This window comes from Pituophis catenifer, unplaced genomic scaffold (assembly GCF_029215685.1).
Source record: "Pituophis catenifer annectens isolate HBS135680 unplaced genomic scaffold, rPitCat1.0.hap2 SCAF_4, whole genome shotgun sequence".
NCBI classification, from domain to species: Eukaryota; Metazoa; Chordata; class Lepidosauria; order Squamata; family Colubridae; genus Pituophis; species Pituophis catenifer.
Window position 1 is genome coordinate 40916294 of NW_027256884.1, and position 21403 is coordinate 40937696.

Below are 21403 nucleotides of genomic sequence, written 5' to 3' on the forward strand. Positions count from 1 at the left end.
TTCTTTTTTGAGAAAACAAATCATTTGGAAGTAGTTACATCACATTTTGTCACATTATAAAATAGTGGGGTCATATAATTTTTGAGCTGCTGGTATAATTAAAACTATGTTTCATTATCTAATGCCCTGAAAAGTATTATGATCTGTTGTCCACCATAGAAATCTCCATTTGGACTGATTAAAACATTGTATGTTTTAGGCAATATTTAACAAAGTAATTAAACAATGCATAGACTTTGAAACTTTTTACAAATAAACAGCTAATTTCTTCCATTCTAGAATTCTTTCCTGCATCTACAGAAACTAAAATGGTAACCATTCTGGGATTTAGTCACATGAGCTGGCTCATTGTGTTCTGTGCTACATTACATGTCGCTTTTCCAAAGGAGAAAGGTAAATATGTTCCTTCAAAATGATTTTCAAGTTATTTTACATTGCAATTTTATTCTAAAAAAGAGGGCACAGAACTGCTAACCATTTTTCTTTTTTAAAAAAAAATATTATTTATTGTTTTATCATAAAAAGTAAAATATAAAACAGAAAAATGAACAAAACAAAATAAAAGCAAACATTCAACACTACCAACAACAAAAAAGAAAAAAATAGTGTACAAAAAAATTGGAAAATTTGATCAAATAAATTTAACATTTCACATGTAGGATCCACCTGGGTGAAAAAGCTGTTGATTTTCCTCCCCTTATATATGTACAAATTTTAGTTAGTAGAACAGATCTGGCCCTAAAGTTAAGATGGCATCCGTGAAAAAGTTGTATTGTCCCAGTTTCTTTTAAATAGCTATTTCTCAAGGTTTGAAGTTGTCTGCCAATATTAGATGGATCAATTCACTAGAACTCTGATGTAGTTTTAGAACAGAACAGAATAGAATATTTTATTGGCCAAGTGTGATTGGACATACGAAGAATTTGTCTCTGGTGCATAAGCTCACAATGTACATACAAACAACAAAGTAATATAATCATAAAATACCCATAGGATAAGGTAATAGAAAAGATGAGAAGGATAATACAGTAGTAATACTGCCATACTGTCTGAGTAAATATCTTTTGACATAAAATAGTACTGTGATCATTAGGTGTTCAGCAGAGTGGTGGCATGAGAGGAAGAAACTGTTTTTGTATTCAATTGTTATGAGATACAATTCTCCTGAGGGGAGAAGTTGAAACAGTTTATGTCCAGGATGTGAGGGGTCTATAGATATTTTCTCAGCCCTCTTTCTGACCTGTGCAGTATACAAGTTCTCAATGGAAGGCAGCCTGGTTGAAATTGTTTTTTCTGCAGTCCTAACTATCTATTGAAGTCTGTAGCTGTCCTCTTTGGTTGCTGTATTAAACCAGACAGTTATAGAAATACAAATGACAGACTCAATAATTATAGAACTGTAGAACTGTATCAACGGTTCCTGGGGCAGTCAGTAGGTAAAGCTTTTAGCCAGTGGGTAAAGATTCAGAGACTGGGTTCAACTTTACCGACTCCTGCTTCCCGTAAAACCACTGTGATTTAAGCTTTTTCCTAAACAATTGGTTTGAATTCTTTCTAAGTTTATCATTCTGTTATATAGCCTTAATTGGGCTCTGTATAACAGTTGTGTTTGGGCTTTAACAGCAAACAACATAATTGCAGATAAATAGAGCTCCTCTAGGGGAAAAAAGTTTGAATAGTTGTTGCAAGTCTCTGTGCATTGTAGGATACCTAATCCAGGTGGGCATATCTACTTCCTGAAGCTTGAAAACTATCCCTAGATATTTAAAGATCTTAACCTGCTCAAGGGAGTACCCACCTAAATTGCATCCCGTCTTTTGGGAACTATCTTTGCATGCATTTGCTATCTCTTGCAATATCCTTAATTCCAGGATTTCTTCACATAAACTAGACCCCATGCATTGTTGTTTACTGTTTAAATATATATAACTCAATTGTTGGCTTATTGACATGGCATAATTTCTGCCATGACTTAGTCATTGCCCAGAAGATGGATAAAGTCTTGACAAAAGTTGCCTAGGAATAGAATGTGTTTGATATCAAGTTGATTTTCTTGTTCTAATTACTCCCATTCTTTCTTTAAAAAATCATCAAAATGGAGATATCCTATTACCCTGAATCATATGATCAGATAGCATAAAATATTTGTAAGAAATCATAATATTGCATAGTTTTGAAATTTCAGCTTCAATCAATCAAGAAAGAGACAAATAAAAAAATGACAGATTTTTTATGGAGTTCACTGAAAGCTTATATTGATCCTTATATAAATAACACATTGCCTTGAATATTTAACTTCTCAATTTTTACCTATTTCTAGGTATGAATGGAACCTCTGTTGAAAACTTTGACTGTGTTGTTCGCTCATACACATTTAAGAATCCTACTATGAATTGTACTTGGAATGCTGGCAAAAATGTTCCTCCAGACACCCAGTATTTTATGTACTTAGCATATCACAAGTAATGCATTTTCATTTAATAAACTAAAAAAAATCTTTTTGAAAATATATTGTGTTTGATTGGCTTTTAAATAAAATCATTTTGGTATAAACAGGGCTAGAGATAATGAGTGTCCACATTACATAAGTAACACGCTTGGAAGACACATTGGTTGCTACTTCCCTGATGTGATAGCAAGTCCATATCGCGTGAATATTACAGTAAATGGATCAAGCATAGAATCTCCGATTCAGTCATATGTTGATGATTTCCGAATTTATGACAAAGGTGAGAAAAAAGGGAGAATCTGTTTACAATTAATAATAATAGAAGCATGTTTCTTTCCTTTTGTAAAGGTCTAACATTTCATTTTTAAAAAATAGTCTTGCATCTTTTTATGAAGAAAACATATGTGGTAATTCATCTTTTGATTTACAATAAGTGAGAAGAACAAAATTGATCTAGAGCAGGGGTGTCAAACTGGCAGCCCATGGACCGGATGCATCATGTGTAGGCCATGCCCACCCCAGTTCCGTGAAGGGAAAAAAACATCGTGATATGTCAAGTGATGGTAACTTGAGGCCGCGAGTATGACACCCATGATCTAGAGGCTGAAAGAACTAAAAAAGAAAAAAGAAAACCAAATATATCTACCAAATTTGAGCTAAAGAAATTGTACTCATTTTGTTGATCTCTTTTCTTCAAGTATTTCATTGCTTATATTTGTCCATATGTATATGATTTCCTAGGTCTTCAACTGTTACTTATAATGTTGGTTATTTCATTCCAGAACAGTTTCGACCTCCCCAAAATATTACTGTGGATTATAGATCACCATTATATTATAAAGTCCAGTGGGAACCTCCTCCAAACTCTCGTAAAGTTGGAAGTGAATGCTTTGAGTTCCAAATAAAGGTAAGAACCAACAAGTCAAAAATTTACTTTCCAGCCTAATGTAAATTTTTGGACTTGAAAATGATATCTATAGGAAAATAAATATTTCAAATGTTGAAAAGATTGCCAGGTTGTCATTGATTTAAAGAATATAGGAGTGCTATTTCATGGTTTCATACATACTTGTACAGGAATAAGACAGGGTAAAAATCCCAGAAATACTTGGATGAAGGGACTCTTATTGTCCCAAATAACCTAGGCCAGTGGTTCTCAACCTGTGGTCGGCGGATCCTTGGGGGTCCCTGATGTTGTCACAGGGAGTCCAGGAAGGCTTGAAGAAATGTTATATTTAAATCTTTAGTTAAGTCTTGGGGGAGTCTATGGCCATAGTCCTTGGCCACAAAAGGTATTTAAAGGGGGTCCATGGTGAAGAAAAGGTTGAGAACCACAGCCCTAGGCAATAGGTGGGCTTTTCTACCCACCAGGCACTCTCAGCTATACAATAGACTAAATCTATTGCCAAGGTAAGTTGGGAATATTAATCACTCTCTTGTACTAATTAGTACAAGGAGGCTTGTACTAGAACTACATTGATTGCCAGCTAGGCTATGCAAAGCAATTGGAAGCAATGCTTCACAATGTGTGGTTCTGATGGAAACGTTTTGTGTGTTGAAGAGTTTTCTATGGATGCATAGAAACTCTGTCAGAGTGTATCTCTTTTATTTGGGTTGATTCATTGATTTTGCTTGGCAGAAGGTTGCAAAAGGTTATTACATGAGCCTGGAACACTTCAACCACCATATGAGTTGGTTGCATTTTGATCATGTGACCATGGGGATACTGTAATGGTCATAAATGTTAAAAGTAGTCAGAAGTCACTTTTTTCAGTGGTGCTGCAATTTTGAATGATAACTAAATGAACTGTTGTAAGTCAAAGATTATCTGTACATTATTTGTAAGAAATGAGGACATACCGTATTTTTCGGACTATAAGATGTACTTTTTTGTCTCCCAAAAGGGGGTGAAAATGTCTATGCATCTTAAAGACCGAATATTGCTGAAGCCCCGCCCACCCCCAGCCATTTTTTTGCCTCTGCACACCCCATTTTGGGGCCTTTTTTCGGCCCATTCTTGAGGCTTTTTTTGGCCCATTTTTTCGGAAAATGGGCCAAAAAAACCCTCGAAAATGGGCTGGAAAAGGGTCGGAAAAAGGGCCAAAAATGGGGCACGTGGAGGCCAAAAACTTTTTTTTGTTGTTGCTTTCCTCTTCTAAGTTTAGGTGCGTCTTATAGTCGGGTACGTCTTATAGTCCGAAAAATACAGTAATTTATTCAGCAAGCATAGCACCAGATGGGCTGCAGGAAGAGATGATAATTGGTTCAGAAATTAAATGTAGGAATGTCTCCAAAGAAATGTTGCCTGTAATATAACATAAATAAAAGTGTGTAAAGGGAAAGTAAATAAATACTCTTCCTTCCCAACACGTTCTTCTCACTACACTGTTTGACCATTATTATAATTATTATAAACAACTGACTGTGGGAAATGTATTCCAGTTTAGAAAAGGACAAAATTATCAATACTAGTAACTATATTATTTTTCCCCTTTATTTTCAAGGATGAACGCAGGAATACAGCCATGACTGTAAGTGTCGTCATCTAATAAATTGCCATTTGTTTCATCATCTCATTCTGTCTAGATTTGCTATTCAGATTTGATCCAATATGGAAAATACTGTTGAAAATTTTCCTGGAACTCTAAATATGAAGAGATACAGAAACAAAATTGCGAGTTGGGCAGAATTTCATTTTTCATCAGAAAGATTTTTTTATAAATAAAAAGACTAACACTAATATAAAAGATCACACCACAAGAAATTCCATTGGAAACTGCTGCTAAGGAAGGGAGAAGTGGACATACAGGCCTTAAAATTAGGTGGTCAGGATGATATATAGTTCAAGATCAGTTATTTTCTTCATATAGAAAAGCAGGTATTATGCTCTTCATACAGAACAAACCAAGTTTAATCCAAGAAAATCATATACAGTATAAAAAGTAACCATCAAGCCCCTTAGGTGTCAGACTTCTAAATTTTGGAAATAATCTAGAGTCTTCTACCCTCAGTTAAAAAAAAAAAAAATTGTTCTCCACAGGCACAGCAGTAAAATGCCTTGTTTGTATGGCATTTTTGGGAATATACTGTATGAATGTGTGCTGTTAAATTAGGAAAAATTGCAGTTTAAACTTGGAAGATGGAAGATATTCTAAATCTACACTTTAATTATTGGTTTATTGATTGTTTTTAGAGATGAATACTGAATTTACTTTTTGTCCAATCTATTGGGAACAAAACAGAAAACCCTTGCATTTGGTCCCAGTGGGAATTGTGATAATTTTTAACAAATTCTCCAGAAAGCACTCATCTTAGATCATAGCACTTATCAGAGTTCAGAACGACTCTGATAAATCAAAGTAATAATGCTATTCCCTCATCTTTTCTTGCATAAAGGGCAAAAATAGGGCAATTATTAATTTTTTTATTGTAATATCAACTTTTTAACCTCATATTCCAAAATTCAATAGCAGAAGTAAAAGAACAGCTTGTTTTCTTTGCGTAATTCAATTTTAAAAAAAAACATTTCATAGTCACAAGGGATGGAAGCAAGGTTTGAAATTAAAAAAAAAATAGTTTTTACAATATTTCTTTCCATTAATAAGCAAAATAATAACTATAATGTGATTGTCCCAGACGTGCTTTTCAAGAGGCAACTGGCCTTTCTGGTTTTTCTTTGAAGACATTTTGCTTCTCACAAAGGTACTAGAATACCATTGTGGTTAGCATCAAATTCCTATAGAGCAAATCTGTAGAGTAAATTAAAAGTATCTGAAAAAAAATGAAGAGCTGAAGAAGCTTCTTGGATGAGAAATGAAACATCTTCAGTGAAAAACCAGAAAGACCAGTTGCCTCTTGAAAAGTATATTTGGGATAACTATGACCTGGATGACTGAGAATCTGCACAGACATTTAGCGATATAATGTGATTGATTCAAGATAAATTGTATTTTTATACTGAGCATTGTTATTTCATCAAGCAAAAATTTAAGTACCAGTAGATAAATATTTTGCTTTCAGGTACAAGGAAAAACATACAATTTCCCAAAGCCTGCAAAATATATCTTGAGAATTCGCACAGTTGGACACATTACGTGTCCAATTTCAAAAAAAATGAATGGAGAATGGAGTGAACCTATTGAGTTTGGTAATTTATTTTTTCTTTAATTATTTTTCCTTCTTGATGCTAACATTCTAATAATCAGCTGATGGTTAATAGCGTCCTAATATCAAAATGATCACTGAAAAATAAGATAATATTTATATATTTAGGTAATTTCCCAAGATACTTTGGTAGCAAGTTTTAAAAAAATTATGGGACTTAACTCAAAGTTTTTAGAGACTCAAGACTGTGAGTTCTGCTTTGAACACAAACAATCTTAGAGATAATAAATCTAAATTCTCTAAACATAACCCCCCTTTCTGCTACTATATTGAAGATTTGTAATAAATAAGTTATTACAGTTTAAATTTGTTTATGTGAATAAAATTCCAATTTAAAGTAAAAAAAAAAATAGAGCATGATAACAACCTATTCGACTACCATGGGTCATTTGGTAGCAATCATTGTTTTTACTAAGATGTTAAAATGCACAAATTATTAATGGAATGTGAACATTAATACTTGATTTGAGAGACTCAAAAAACTATATGATAACTAAAATGTATAATAGTTTATTAAATTTAGATCCAGATCATTATATTTTAACTGGGTCACAGAATGTGGTTGTAAGAGAAAAGAAGGCACAGCTGGAAGGCAGACTAAAATACATAATCAGTTTGTGGTCCCTGTGTTGCCACAAGAGAAGCAAGTCCATTCCCCCATGACTTCTGTTGACCCTTATCTAGTGTCAATTTAGCACTGAACGTTAGTTGTCAATGACTATCGCTTTGAACCTAACAAACCCTCCTGGTTATTTGCTCCTGATACTGATATTTGAATAGAACTGGCAACAAATAAATCCATACTGGCATAAACCATTGGGAGGGCTTAATTTGAAATTAATTCATAACAGATATTTCATAGATGCTCATTCATAGTAAAACTGGCACACCTGTGAAATAATTTTCACCAAAATGTTGGAGCAAGAATAGGTGAATGGTACCTATAGAATCTGCCCTGGCAAGATAATTGTAAAGCAATATATTTTTAAGAGCCAGTGACATCACAAAACCAAAGATTGTCATAAATGCACAATTAGCATGGTTAAGTTTATTTCTTGAATGTACCACTGTAACATGTTGGAACTATTCTTACACTCTTATTATCAGCATGTATAGAGACCCAACAAGGGACGCGGTGGCTCAGTGGCTAAGACACTGAGCTTGTCGATCGAAAAGTCAGCAGTTCAGCGGTTCAAATCCCTAGTGCCGCATAACTGGGTGAGCTCCCGTTACTTGTCCCAGCTTCTGCCAACCTAGCAGTTCAAAAGCACATAAAAATGCAAATAGAAAAATAGGGACCACCTTTGCTGGGAAGGTAACAGCGTTCCATGCGCCTTTGGCATTTAGTCATGTTGGCCACATGACCACAGAGATGTCTTCGGACAGTACTGGCTCTTTGGCTTTGAAACTGAGATAAGCACTGCCCCTTAGAGTCGGGAATGACTAGCACATATGTTAGAGGGGAACCTTTACCTTTACCTTATAGAGACCCAAATTGGTAAACTGGTTAAGGCACCTGGCTAGGAACCAAAAAATTGTAACAGCAAATGACTTCCAAAATCTTGTCAAGGAACCTGCAGGAATGTGTTCAGGTAGTTCCCTGGAGTTAAGATTGACTCAAAGGCACCAAATATATATAGATATATTATATAGTTAAAATAGTGATTGGCAGATTCTGATAAAGATTTAGAAGTTTTATCATTTGAAACATGGTGTAATAAAATCTGGACACCTAACTTGAAAAATTTTAAATTAACTTTAAAAATGAAATGAGATATGTCTATAGACATAAATCCAGGGGTGAAATCCAGTAGGTTCTGACAGGTTCTGGAAGCGGAAATTTTGAGTAGTTTGGAGAACCAGTAGAGAAATTTTGAGTCGTTTGGAGAACCGGCAAATACCTCTTCTGGCTGGTCCCAGAGTGGGGTGGGAATGGGGATTTTTCAGTATCCTTCAGTGGTGGGTTCCTCCCGGTTCCGCAGAGCCGGTAGTGGTGACGATATGATAAAAATAATAAATGGGTAGACCAGTGCCTGCAAAAACAAATGGGTAGACCGGTGCCTGCAAAAATAAATGGGTAGACCAGTGCCTGCAAAAACAAATGAGTAGACCAGTGCCTGCAAAAACAAATGAGTAGACTGGTACAGTTCTGCAAGCAGTTAAAAGCCTGATAGACCAGTACCTCTGCTAAATCCTAAAGAATTGTCACATGACCATCAAGCCATGCCCACAAAATAAGCCACACCCACAGAATTGGTATTAAAAAATTTAGAACCCACCCCTGGTATCCTTTCCCTGGAGTGGGGTGGGAATGGGGATTTGCAGTATCCTTCCCCTGCCATGCCAACTAAGCCACACCCACCCAGCCACACCATGCCCACCAAGCCATGGGCACAGAACCACTGCATAAATCTAATTACCAATGTAACATGGGTTTGGATACCTTTATAGATTACAAGAATATACATATATATCAGGGGTGAAACACTCCCGGTTCGGACCGGATCGCCCAATCCAGTAGCGATGGAGGTAGGTGGTTCGGAGAACCGGTAGCAAAAATCCCTGTGCACCTCTCCCCCGCATTGCCCAGCTGAGCTGCGCAATCATCAGAGGCTTTTTATTTTTAAAGCATTTTTTCTACAACCTCTTTGGCCGAAAAAATGCTTTTTCAAGTAAAAAAAAAAAGCTTCTGATGATCGCGTGGCTCAGCTGGGATCGTCAGAGGCTTTTAAAAGCATTTCTTCTACAACCTCTTCGGCTGAAGAGGTTATAGAAAAAATGTTTTTAAAAGGAAAAAAAGCCTCTGCCGATCAGGCAAGTCAGCTGGGATCATCAGAGGCTTTAAAAAAAAATGCTTCTGCCATCAGGCAAGTCAGCTGGGATCATCAGAGGCTTTAAAAAAAAAGCTTCTGCCGATCAGACAACTCAGCTGGGATCATCAGAGGCTTTTAAAAGCATTTTTTTACAACCTCTTCAGCTGAAGAAGTTGTAGAAAAAATGATTTTAAAAGTAAAAAAAAAAAGTTGGCCAAGCCCACTCAGTCATATTACCCACCACCACCACCACGCCATGCCCACAGAACTGGTAGTAACAAATTTTACATTTCACCACTGATATATATACATCAAAAATGACAAAAAAGTATGAAAAACATGATATTCCATTTGTTTCTGACATTTGTTTGCAATGTAATATTTTTTTATTCATTGATATGATAACCACTTGTAATGCTAAAGAGGTATTTGCTGTAACCCATCATAGTAAACAATAAACATAATTTTATTTTTAAATACAAATTATCACAATCAAATCAAATTACTCTTCCTCCCTCCATAAATATTCCTAATTCTGTATCAACTTTATTCTGAAGATATTATTATTATTATTATTATTATTATTATTATTATTATTATTATTATTATTATTATTATTATTATTATTATTATTATTTATTGGTTAATCTTTAGTGAGATTCACAGCCTTTGAGGCTGGTTAATAGCTCAGCAGCTCGAGTCCTAACCAAAGACCTAGGAACTGTTAAGGTATCGTCGGAGGATGTAAGCTGTTCCGAGTAAGGTGGTTTTTTGTAGAGTCAAAATGTTCAAGTCCGGCAAATTTAGAATTTCTAAATAGCGGGGTAGCCCTTTGGGTATTGCTCCAAGGGCTCCAATTACAATCGGGACAACACACGATTTCTTTTTCCACAGTCGCTCAACTTCAATTTGTAAGTCCCGGTATTTTGTGATTTTTTCTTGCTGCTTATCTTCAATTCGTGCATCACCAGGTATTGCAATGTCAATGAACCATACTTTTTTCTTTTCAACTATTGTTATGTCAGGTGTGTTGTGGACCAAGTGCCTGTCAGTCTGAATCCTAAAGTCCCACAAGATCTTGAGTTTCTCATTCTCTAAAACTTTCTCAACCTGATGTTCCCAGTGGTTTTTGCTGTACTCAAATCCAAACTTCTGGCACAATTTCCAGTGAATGATTTTAGCAACACGGTCATGGCGTTGTAGGTAGTCAGTTTGTGAAATTTTGCTGCACCCACTGATCAGGTGGTCAACTGTCTCTTCTTTTTCATTGCAGAGACGGCATTTGCTGTTGGTGGTAACATGTTGAATTTTTGCCTTCATACAGTTTGTGGCTAGGGCTTGTTCTTGAGCTGCCAAAATAAAGCTTTCAGTTTCTTTTTTCAGTACTCCTGATCTTAACCAGTTCCAAGTTAGTTTCTGGTCAGCTTTGCCTTCAATACTTTTCAAGTATTGGCCATGCAGAGCTTTGTGTTTCCAATTTTCAGCTCGCTGCTCAATTACTTCTTTTTTATATTCTGCTTTTGTTTTAGTTGTCTTTAAAAGGCCTCCTTTATTTACTTCCTTAATCATTGGTTCTTCACTTTTCTGTATGTAACCATTCAAGCTGCATTTTTCTTCTTCCACAGTCTGCTTTACTTGTAGGAGTCCTCGACCACCCTCTGCTCTTGGTAAATATAATCGGTCAACATCACTTTTAGGGTGCAAGGCATGATTCATTGTCATAAGCTTCCTTGTTTTTCTGTCCAAATTGTCTAACTCCATCTGGGTCCAGTCAATTATTCCTGCAGAGTATCTAATCACAGGTATAGCCCAGGTATTTATGGCTTTTATGATGTTTCCTCCACTCAATTTGGACATTAATATCTTACGAATTCGTCGAATGTACTTGGCTGAAGTTAATTCCTTGACTTTATTATGCATTAAGTCAGAGGCTTCTAAAATCCCCAAGTACTTGTAGCCTTCTTCTGATTTTACTGCCTTTATCATTTCTTCATTCTCTAGTTCTATTCCATCCTCTTCTATGATCTTGCCTGCTTTGGTTGCTATTGTTGCACATTTGTCAATTCCAAACTGCATACCGATGTCTTGGCTGAATTCTTTTGTGTTTTCAATTAATAAATTCAGTTCAGCTTTTGTTTTACCAAACAGCTTCAAATCATCCATGTACATCAAGTGCGAGATTTTCAGTCCTTTCTTTGCAAGTTCGTATCCACAGTTCATCTTCTTCAAAATGATTGTCAGTGGTAGCATTGAGAGTATAAAAAGTAGGGGTGAAAGGGAATCGCCCTGGAAAATGCCTCATTTAATTTCAACTTCACCCAGTTCTTCTTCATTAGCCATAAGTTTTGTTTTCCAGAGGTTCATTGAAGATTCCATGAATTTTTGTATGTTGCTGCTGATGCCTAATATTTCCAGGCATTTCTTGATCCAGCTATGGGGAACTGAATCAAATGCTTTCTTATGGTCTATCCAAGCCATGAACAGGTTGGTTCGTCTTTTCTTTGAGTTCTTTAGGATTAGCTTGTCGATCAGCAATTGATCCTTTGTTCCTCTTGAGTTTTTGCAGCATCCTTTCTGTTCTACAGGAAGCAAGTTATTTCTTTCCAGGTATCCATAGATTTGGTTTGCAATGATACCAGTAAGAAGCTTGTATGTTGTTGGCAAGCAGGTGATTGGCCTATAGTTTCCAGGGTCCTTTCCTTTTTCTTTATCTTTTTGGATCAAAAATGTCCTTCCAGTTGTCATCCATCCATCATTTTCAGGTGTTTTTAGGATCTGGTTCATCTGGGTTGCCAATCTTTTGTGCAGACTTGTAAGTGCCTTTAACCAGAAGCCATGCAGCTCATCTGGTCCAGGTGCACTCCAGTTCTTCACTTTTCTTGACTGTCTTTGCACCATTGCTTTTGTTATTTTCACGTCTTCCATTTTATGCATTTTAATAGAGTCCTCAACCTGTTTGATCCATTTTGCATTTCTGTTGTGCATCTTGTTGTTTTCCCACAAATTCTTCCAGAATTTCAGAGCTTTCTCTTTATCAGGCTCTTCATTTGTTGTTACTCCATTTCCATTTTCTAAATTCTTATAAAACTGGTGCTGATTTGCTCTGAACTGTGAGTTTTCCTTGAACTGAGTTACTCAGTTTTCATACCTTTTAATCTTTTCAGCGATGGCAACAACCCTCTGCTTCAGCTCTTCAATTACTATTGCAATCTCCTTATTCCTTAGATCGTATCTTGCTTCCAGGCTGCTTTTGACCTGCTTGTTCTTTAGCTGACCTTGCCTTAGGTTCTTCAAGTTGCTCAAATCTCCACGTACTTTTTTGATCTTCAATTCTAACTGAATTTTCCACTTAGGCTTCCCCTTCTTGCCTCTTTGGTTCTTTTGTATTTTCAACCCCAGTTCTTTGGTGGTTATGACAGCTGCTGCATACATCAGTTGGTTAGTTTCGGCTAATGTAGTGGTTCAAATAGTTTGCACAGCCTCATTGACCTTTTTTAGTACATTTCTCAATTCTTTCCGGTTCACTTGGTTCAGCTTTGGCAAACGTGTTCTTTCATCATCTTCCATTTCGTGCTTTATTTTTCCAGCTAATTGAGCACTATCTGTTGGTGTTTGTTCTTTAGTGCTTCCTTGTTCTTTATCTTCATCCATTTCAGTATCCTCTTCTTCCCTTTCTTCCTCAATTTGCTTTTGAGTCTGGAAATCATTCTTGATGTTACTCCTCTTTGTTGTTGTACTCAGACCATTAATTGCTTTCTCTTCTATTGCTATTAATTCTTCTGTAGTGAAAAATTTGTGGTTTAGGATTACACGTCGTTGGTCCATTAACCTTTGTTCACTGGTGTCACAGTCCGTATGGTTCATCTTCCAAATCTGATACATTCTTTTTTGAAATCCATGTTTTGCTGGTTCAGACTGATAGTAAGCTTTCATAATAGAGGTGTTTTCTTCCCTGGTCCAGATTTTTCGCTTTTTGGGTTTTTCTTCCAGTAGCTTGTCAGCTCCATGCCCTGGTTGCCTAGCAGAGGGAGTTGAGCCCTGTAACTCATTTTGCGTAGAATGCCCAGGAGCCATAGCATCCAACGGAACCCTTGTTAATCCGGGCGACGGTTCAGCCGGCATAAATTTCATTTTTTCTGTATTCACCATATTTGAATGGGTTGTGGAGCAGATTTTGTCTGGCCCTTCACCTAAGGTCTGTCTGATATGGTTGCACCTGTTCAGCATAGCCCTTAGGATCACTAGAGTACGCAAGCCCCTCCACCACGACCAGGTAGAGCTCCTCGGAGGGGATTATTATTATTATTATTATTATTATTATTATTATTATTATTATTATTATTATTATTATTTCTATGCTGCCCACTCTCCGAGGACTCTGGGCGGCTTACACCAAAGACAGTATACTAAATAGCATATTGCCCCCAACAATCTGGGTCCTCAGATAATGGATACGAGAGTCAAAGATTCATTTTAAAAAATACTTTTTATATTCTTTGATGGTAGCAGAACAACAACAAGATTTGTTGTGTAATTTTCTTAGATCCAAAATGACATCCACATTGATAGTCACCGACTAGCCAGGGGTGATGAACTATGGCCCCTTTATGACTTGTGGACTTCCAACTCCCCAAATTCCTGAATTAGCCATTGTATTTCTATTTAATGCACACACAAAAACTGGATTTTGATCACTTGGTCATATCTGCCATTCTGAAGCCAGTGATTAGCTATAAGGAAGCTCTAAATTTAACATTCACCTTTTGGATTATAAATTTTTCTCTCGAGTTTTAATGACGCTTTGCGTTTGAGACAAGGTGATTGGACTGCTAAAAATGGAGGGAGAAAACCCAATCTATATTACTTGCTAAAGGCAGTTTCAAAGCAAAGTTTGAAGCATTCCCTTCTCCAAAATCTGCTGCCATTTCAAGTTCACAGCAGATTTGAAGGGCTAAATTTATTTTCTCCACTGCAGGATCATTTTAATGAGAAATTTCCTATAAAATACCTGATACAAGTTGTCTGAAAACATGAAAATGAACACATTTGTAATTCTGTTTAGGGTTCACTTGTCTTTCTTAGATGAGCACCTAATTTTGCACTTCTACAAAGAAGTAGCAGCCAATATGTACATTATTTCCTAAATAGAAATGTACAAATAGTATTTGTTCAATTTGTTTTATTTTCCTGCTACCGATAATATTATATTTATATACAGCTATATTAAAAATTATTTCATTAAATATCCATATTTAATAGGGCAGTTATGGTGAACCTCTTCGGCACTGACTGCCTAAACCGAATGTACATGCGCGCTGGAGTGCTGGAAACCCAAAGACCAGCTGGCCGGTGCACATGTACGTGCCGGCCACCTGGTCTTTGAGTTTCTGGCACGCGCATGCATGCCGGCCAGCTGGTCTTCACACGCCGGAGTGCTGGAAACCCAAAAACAAGATGGCTGGCATGTGTGCCCACAGAGAAGGCTCTGGTGACACCTCTGGTATGTGTGCCATAGGTTCACCATCACAGATAGAGGGTCAAGGGTATCTTTTGGCTTTTTCTATTTTTTCCCACCAAAAAAAGAGCTCTGAAGGCTGCTTCTTCATTGCTCTATATAATCATGTGGGTCTGAATCTCTCTTTAAATAAATCGGTATAAGACTACTAAAGCCTACTATTGTTTCAGGTACTGATCCTGATAGATTCCCTACACTGCCTTTAGTCCTTGTTGCACTTGGAACCATAGTAATAATTGTACTTTTGATCTTGATTTGTAAAAGGTAAATTTTAATTATTTTTCATTGTTATGCAGACACAGAAAAGAGTTTTCACTTTAACATCTTTTTGTCCTAGCAGTTGATAAATTTAGTTCTTAAAAAAATTCAAGTGCAAATTAGCACTTTTTAAGCATAACATTCAACTAGACAAGAGGCAAATATTGAGAAAGGTGTAAAGAATAGATGTTTTTACCCATGCAAACTTTACTAGGTTTGTATCTTTCTGTAATAAAGAAAACTTGTTTATATAATATAATGATAAAAATAGGTTGAATACAAGCATTGTCATACAATTATTAGGTTAAATTTACTTCTAAGAAGAGCAGAACAAAACCAATAAGTATCTTTAAAAAATGGCAAAGTACATTTTGCTGATTGCTATGGATATAACTCTAACAAAAACCTATCTTCTGCTTTAGGCCTGTTTTTGTAACAGATATTTAATCTTTGTCTTTTTATTTATTTTTATTTCATTGATTTCTCTCTACTTTTTCTTCTCATCTTGTTCCTTTTTTTCTCAGAATGACTTTGGCTTCCAATTTCCCGCTGTAAGAATTCCTCTTGGCTGTTGTCCTCAGATACCTTTTTTAAATTAATATACTGCCTCTTTTTTGTTTGTTTTTTCTTTTGGTGCAATTGGGTTAATAAAGGTTCAAAAGAATGCTTTTTGTACTTTATGGGGCAGAATCTATCTAAATCCTATGCTTATTTTTGCATCTAGTTTTGTAAAAGATGGCTCGATGTACTTACTGGTTTTTCTTGAGTTTTTTGTTCTGCTCTCAGACCCTGTAGGATTGACAGAATTAAACACACAGAATTACTAGTCTTATATTTTAAAAGTATGTTGTGTCAATTGTGTTGCACATTTTCAGGCACCTATAACAAGTTATTTCAAGAAAAGAATCTGGAATAATGCTCCAAATTTTTCTTTGTACAGGAACCACATATGGGAAAAACTTACTGATCCAGTTCCCGGACCAAAAGTTATGTGGCAACATGAGAAGAATGAGGAGGTGGGTTCAAAATATGCTAAATAATCTATAAAGTATTTTATGTATACATGAATAACTCTTTCATACCTACTTTATAATTTTAATGCTGCTTAATAATTGGTTCTGTCATTCTTTTATTTGTGTCAATCTAAATTAAGAATAGGCATGTACTTTTAGCTATGAACTTTTAGCAGACTCAGGACCAAATCTAAGGACCAAAATCTAAGAAGAATGACCTTTTCCATTATGAATCTGGCTTAACAGAAACGTTATTTTGAAGATATATTAGTTCCAGAAACTCAGTTATCTAGTACACAGGAGAGGAGTTTTCCTGTATAGCCCAAGGCCATGGAATTCCTCTCCCTGAGAGGAGTGTTTTGTCCTCAATCTCCCAGGGTTTTGGCAAATGACAAAAACTTCAAAGGGGGGGGGGCACAGATACAACATCTGTACTATGAGATATGTTGTGCTAGCAGTGACTAGCCAAATTATGTTTTCATGACTGATGGTGGACTAGAACCTGAGCCTCCACTGTGCCAATCCAAAGCTTCACCACCACTTCACCATCTTGGTTCTCTGTTGAAAGACTAATTTATATGCAGTGAAAAATAAGGGTTTTGTTATGTGTATTTGCAATGAGCTGTGATGTAGAAATGAAAATTAAACAATCATGACCGTTAGGAATTAATGCAAGGATCTTTTCTTTTCTTTTTTTCTTTTCTTTTCTTTTCTTTTCTTTTCTTTTTTTCTTTTCTTTTCTTTTCTTTTCTTTTCTTTTCTTTTCTTTTCTTTTCTTTTCTTTTCTTTTCTCTTTTCTTTTCTTTTCTTTTTTCTTTTCTTTTCTTTTCTTTTTTTCTTTTCTTCTTTTCTTTTCTTTTCTTTTCTTTTCTTTTCTCTTTTCTTTTCTTTTCTTTTCTTTTTTCTTTTCTTTTCTTTTCTTTTTTTCTTTTCTTCTTTTCTTTTCTTTTCTTTTCTTTTCTCTTTTCTTTTCTTTTCTCTTTTCTTTTCTTTTCTCTTTTCTTTTCTTTTCTTTTCTTTTCTTTTCTTTTCTTTTCTTTTCTTTTCTTTTCTTTTCTTTTCTTTTCTTAGAAGTGGGTGGCTCCAGTACCAATAGCAGGTGAATCAGTAACAGTGGTTGAAGAAATGACTGCCGACTCCCCAAAAGTATGAGGCATTGTCCACTACAATGCCCTACCCTAATAAAATAGTAGAAGAAAACCTGTGTGTGTGTGCGTGGCTTATTTGTTTCTTTCAAACAGTGGGATTTAAGATAACAATTTGCTATTAGAAGCTGTCAAGCAAGAGCTAAAGCAATTGATTTTTCCAAGGTGTCATATGAGAAACTGGGACTGTTGTGGAGAGCAGAATGAAGAGGGATGTGATGGGTTGCTCCCGGTTCTGTCCGGTTCTTTAGAACCGGTAGTAAAAGCGGCAGGAGGCTCCGCCCACCCACCTGGATGTCATAACTGACAATCTGTATATGCGCAGAAGCACACGCATGTGCGCTCCCATTGCAAATGGGTAGTAAAGATAAGTAGAACCTACCCCTGATGTGAAGGTACATAAGCATGCACAGACACACACATATATAAATTGAACTTAAAAAGTCACTTTCAAAATAAAAGTCAAGGGCAGCCAAAGAGCTGGATGTAGCCTGGGAGCCATAAAATGCCCAGGTCTGGCTAGATTTATCTGTGCAAAGGGAGCCAACTTGTTTTTTTTTGTTTTTTTTTTAATTTTCCCTGTGGATGCTTGAATGTGGGAGAATTTGCACAAATAAATTGTTAATATTTTGGACAGATAAATCATTAAGGGAAGGTACCATATATACTCACGGATAAATCCATTCATGGATAAGCTCTCATTTTTTTCAACTTGTCCATTTTCATACTTCAATAAATACAATTTGTGTACTAGTCGACTTATCCAAGGGTGGCACATTTTTCATGGTACCAATATTTTGGTTGCTTGCTTGTGTGTGTGTGTATTTTGGTTCCTAAAATTTTCAACTTATACAACAGCATTCATGTATGTGTTTAAAATAGCAACATTCTATTATGAATAGATGTTTCACAAAAAAGGGGTTGTTTTTAAAGTGGCAATATCTCTACAGTTCTGAGTCAGAAGCTCATGCTAAGCATTTTGTGAAGGCATCCACAGCACTACCTCAAAACTCATATTTTTGTATGCTTTAACATTTTCAATGTTTTAACATTGAAAATTATGCTGAAGACAGAAAACATGTATGCTCATTTCAAGACACAGCCTTATGAATTGTAGAATGCTTGGGATGTTTGAACTGTTGATAAATGATTGTTTATCATTGTTTTCTGTTCCTTCATTTAATACTACAAGATACATCTTGAAAACCAATAAAGAATATTTGTAGCTCAAGGTTGAAATGAGGGGTCCTAGGTATTCTCTGAGCTTAGTTGTTTTCTTGCAAACGTTTCATTACCCAAACTAGGTAACATCATCAGTGCTAGTTAGGAGTGGAATTTGCTCTCCTCAGTGAGGAGTTAAAGCAAAAACCTCTCTTAATAGCACTGATATTACCTAGTGAGTAATGTCTGCAAGAAATCTTAACTCAGAGGGGACCAAAGACCCCTTACATCTTGAAATTATCATGCGAGATGTTGACCCATTTAGACATCAAAGACTCACATAATGGGTTAACTTGTTTAAGCAATAAATTGACCTATTGAATTTATTTATATTCTAGACTATTATTGACAATTTATTTAAAAATGTGTTATTTAATACTGATACTATTGCAACTTTCAAGCTCCACATTAAATATTTGAAAGATCAGTTGAGACTCCAAAACCATGACTATCAGAGCTTCCTGCTACCATCACAATCCCAAACAAACACATAATTAGGTAAATAATTTTATTGCAGAAAATTAGGAAGATACAACCCAGGTCTGTTTCTATATGCATGTGTGATAGACTGACAGTCTGGGATTCCTCCTGCACCCTTTTCAAATTAACATTTTTGGCTGCTTTTTTCTTGGTTTTATTGAACTTTTCAGAGCCCCCTGACTACACTTTTATATGATGGAGTTGTATAGTTAATATTTCGGGTTTCTTCCCGTGTAATTGTGGATATATCCCTAAAAGGGTAGAAGCGACGTTTCAGCAGAATCCCATCTGCCATCATCAGGCTTATGTCAGCAGTCATTTTGCACTAAATATATATATTTAAAACAATACATCAAAAAAAAGAAATAGTCAAATGATCGCGACAGGAACTTTACATGATATTTACACTTTCTACGGTATGTAGGCTTCAGTCAGATTTAACATATATTAAACATAATCCTGGTTATACTTGACTTTTTGGGTGTGTTGTTCAACCAAATGTACCATTTGTCCCAACATTGGAAATATACGGAGTCCTTTTGATCTCTCAATGCTTTAGTCAGTCTGTCGGCTTCCGCATAATCCAAAATTTTCTCCAAAATCAAATCTTCAGCCGACAGGTCTTTCCCCTTCCAATGTTGGGCGAAACATATTCTTGCTGACGTGGTGATAAATACACAGACACCATATATTTGTGCCTATGTTGTCTGGCCTGATGTTCAGTAGATAGTACTCTGGTTTCAGAATTAGGTTATAACCTGTGATTTCCATGATCCATGCCTGTATAATTTTCCAGAATTCAGTTGTCCTGGAGCAGGTCCACCACATGTGGAAATAGGTGCCAATCTCCCCACACTTCCAACAGTTTGGTGAGAGATTTGAATACATTTTAGAAAGACGAGCAGGTGGAAGGTGCCATCTATACAGCATCTTGTACACATTTTCTTTGTATGATGTTGCCCACAGGAATTTCATATGTTTAAGCCAGATTTCTTCCCATTTTGTCATATCAATTGGATAGCCAATATTTCTCCCCCAGGCAATCAGAGTCTTTAACTATTTCATCCCCTATCCAATAGTCTATTAAAAGTTTATATATCCTTGATAACATTTTGTCCTCTTTTCCTAGAATGATATTGTCCAGATCATGCTGATTCAAATTAATACCATCTTGTTCCCTATCTTTTTTAAATTTCGAGCAAATTTGGGCATAAGCCCACCAATCCAGTTGTCTTCCCTGCAACTCCAACTCATTTCTTGATTTCAGACTACCATGGGGGTCCAAAAGTTCCCGGTAAGGGAGGTGATTTTCTTTGTTATATAGAGGCCTATATGTTATAGCTTCGAGTGGGACCAGCCAAGAGGGGATTGAAGAGTAAAATTTACCCTTAATTTTCCTCCAGAACTCAATTAGAGTATTCCTCACATAATGTCCTGCAAGGCACCTGTGCTTTGGGATTTTGTTTTGCCAAAGAAAATAATGCCAACCTTGATGTAGCCCCTCCCCTTCCAAGATCAATAACCTCCTTCTTAACTAGATATATTTAATAACTTTTGAGATGAAGTTATATATCTTGTTTTTGTAAATCAACAAAGACCAGTTTAAGATATGACTTTTTACTTTTCAATAGCAAAAAAAGTACTTAATATTTAAAACATTTAGTAAAAATCAGCTGCCAATTTGCCTTAATGGAGATACATTTCAATATATTGCCCAACAAAGTCTACTATCACATTTTTGACTGAAACTCAAAACTGTTCATGACTTTACTTACCAATTGGACACCAAGGATACATTATGAAGGCATTGCAAGGCATCATTATATAATTCTGGAATGAAAACTACTGTAGTTGCAACAACAGATTGTCAGTGTGTTTATCTGTCAATGTCCGCAGAGGACTTTTGGCCAGTTTTTAATACAATTTTCCAGGTCCATTTTCACTTTTAATTTTGTTACATATCACAGTTTAATGGTCATAACTTTTTTCTGATAATTACCAATTAAATATTGTATACAGTAATTATTTTGGGTCCCAAAACACACCTCTAAATTGGGTTTGGCTTATTTGTAGATGGGCTTATCCACAAGCATATAGGCTAAATACACAAAACAAAACAAAGAACATTTGGCCTTCATTCAAAATAATACTAGATAATACTAGATAATCTGATGCAATATGTCTCTCATTTTTTTTTTATTTATTTTTTTTGCAAATTCTGGAGCTGGAAAGTCAAATTCGCTCATTGTCCCATCATCCTTTAAACCTAATCTAAATTAGTAGAAAATTCTAATTTTCTCTGATGTCATATTATTCAATACTCTAAACATCAATACCAATATGAA

At 35.8% G+C, this 21403-nt stretch overlaps 1 protein-coding gene across 1 annotated transcript; it reads left to right on the forward strand.

The window, feature by feature from the left end:
- Positions 1-308: 308 nt before the first annotated feature.
- LOC139317047 (interleukin-5 receptor subunit alpha-like) lies at positions 309-17364 on the forward strand. The gene is made up of 9 exons (XM_070943959.1): positions 309-393; positions 2321-2462; positions 2557-2729; positions 3232-3356; positions 4954-4980; positions 6470-6596; positions 15112-15205; positions 16140-16215; positions 17284-17364. Exons 1-9 carry the CDS (start codon positions 309-311, stop codon positions 17362-17364), a joined length of 930 nt encoding a protein of 309 aa, XP_070800060.1.
- Positions 17365-21403: the final 4039 nt, after the last annotated feature.

Bases quoted from the DNA above. Each gene is read 5' to 3' on its own strand.
- LOC139317047 (XM_070943959.1), top strand. From the start codon at position 309: ATGGTAACCATTCTGGGATTTAGTCACATGAGCTGGCTCATTGTGTTC. The intron at 6,597-15,111 runs GTAATTTATTTT...CTATTGTTTCAG, and splicing joins GAGTGAACCTATTGAGTTTG to GTACTGATCCTGATAGATTC. The intron at 15,206-16,139 runs GTAAATTTTAAT...TTCTTTGTACAG, and splicing joins TTGATCTTGATTTGTAAAAG to GAACCACATATGGGAAAAAC.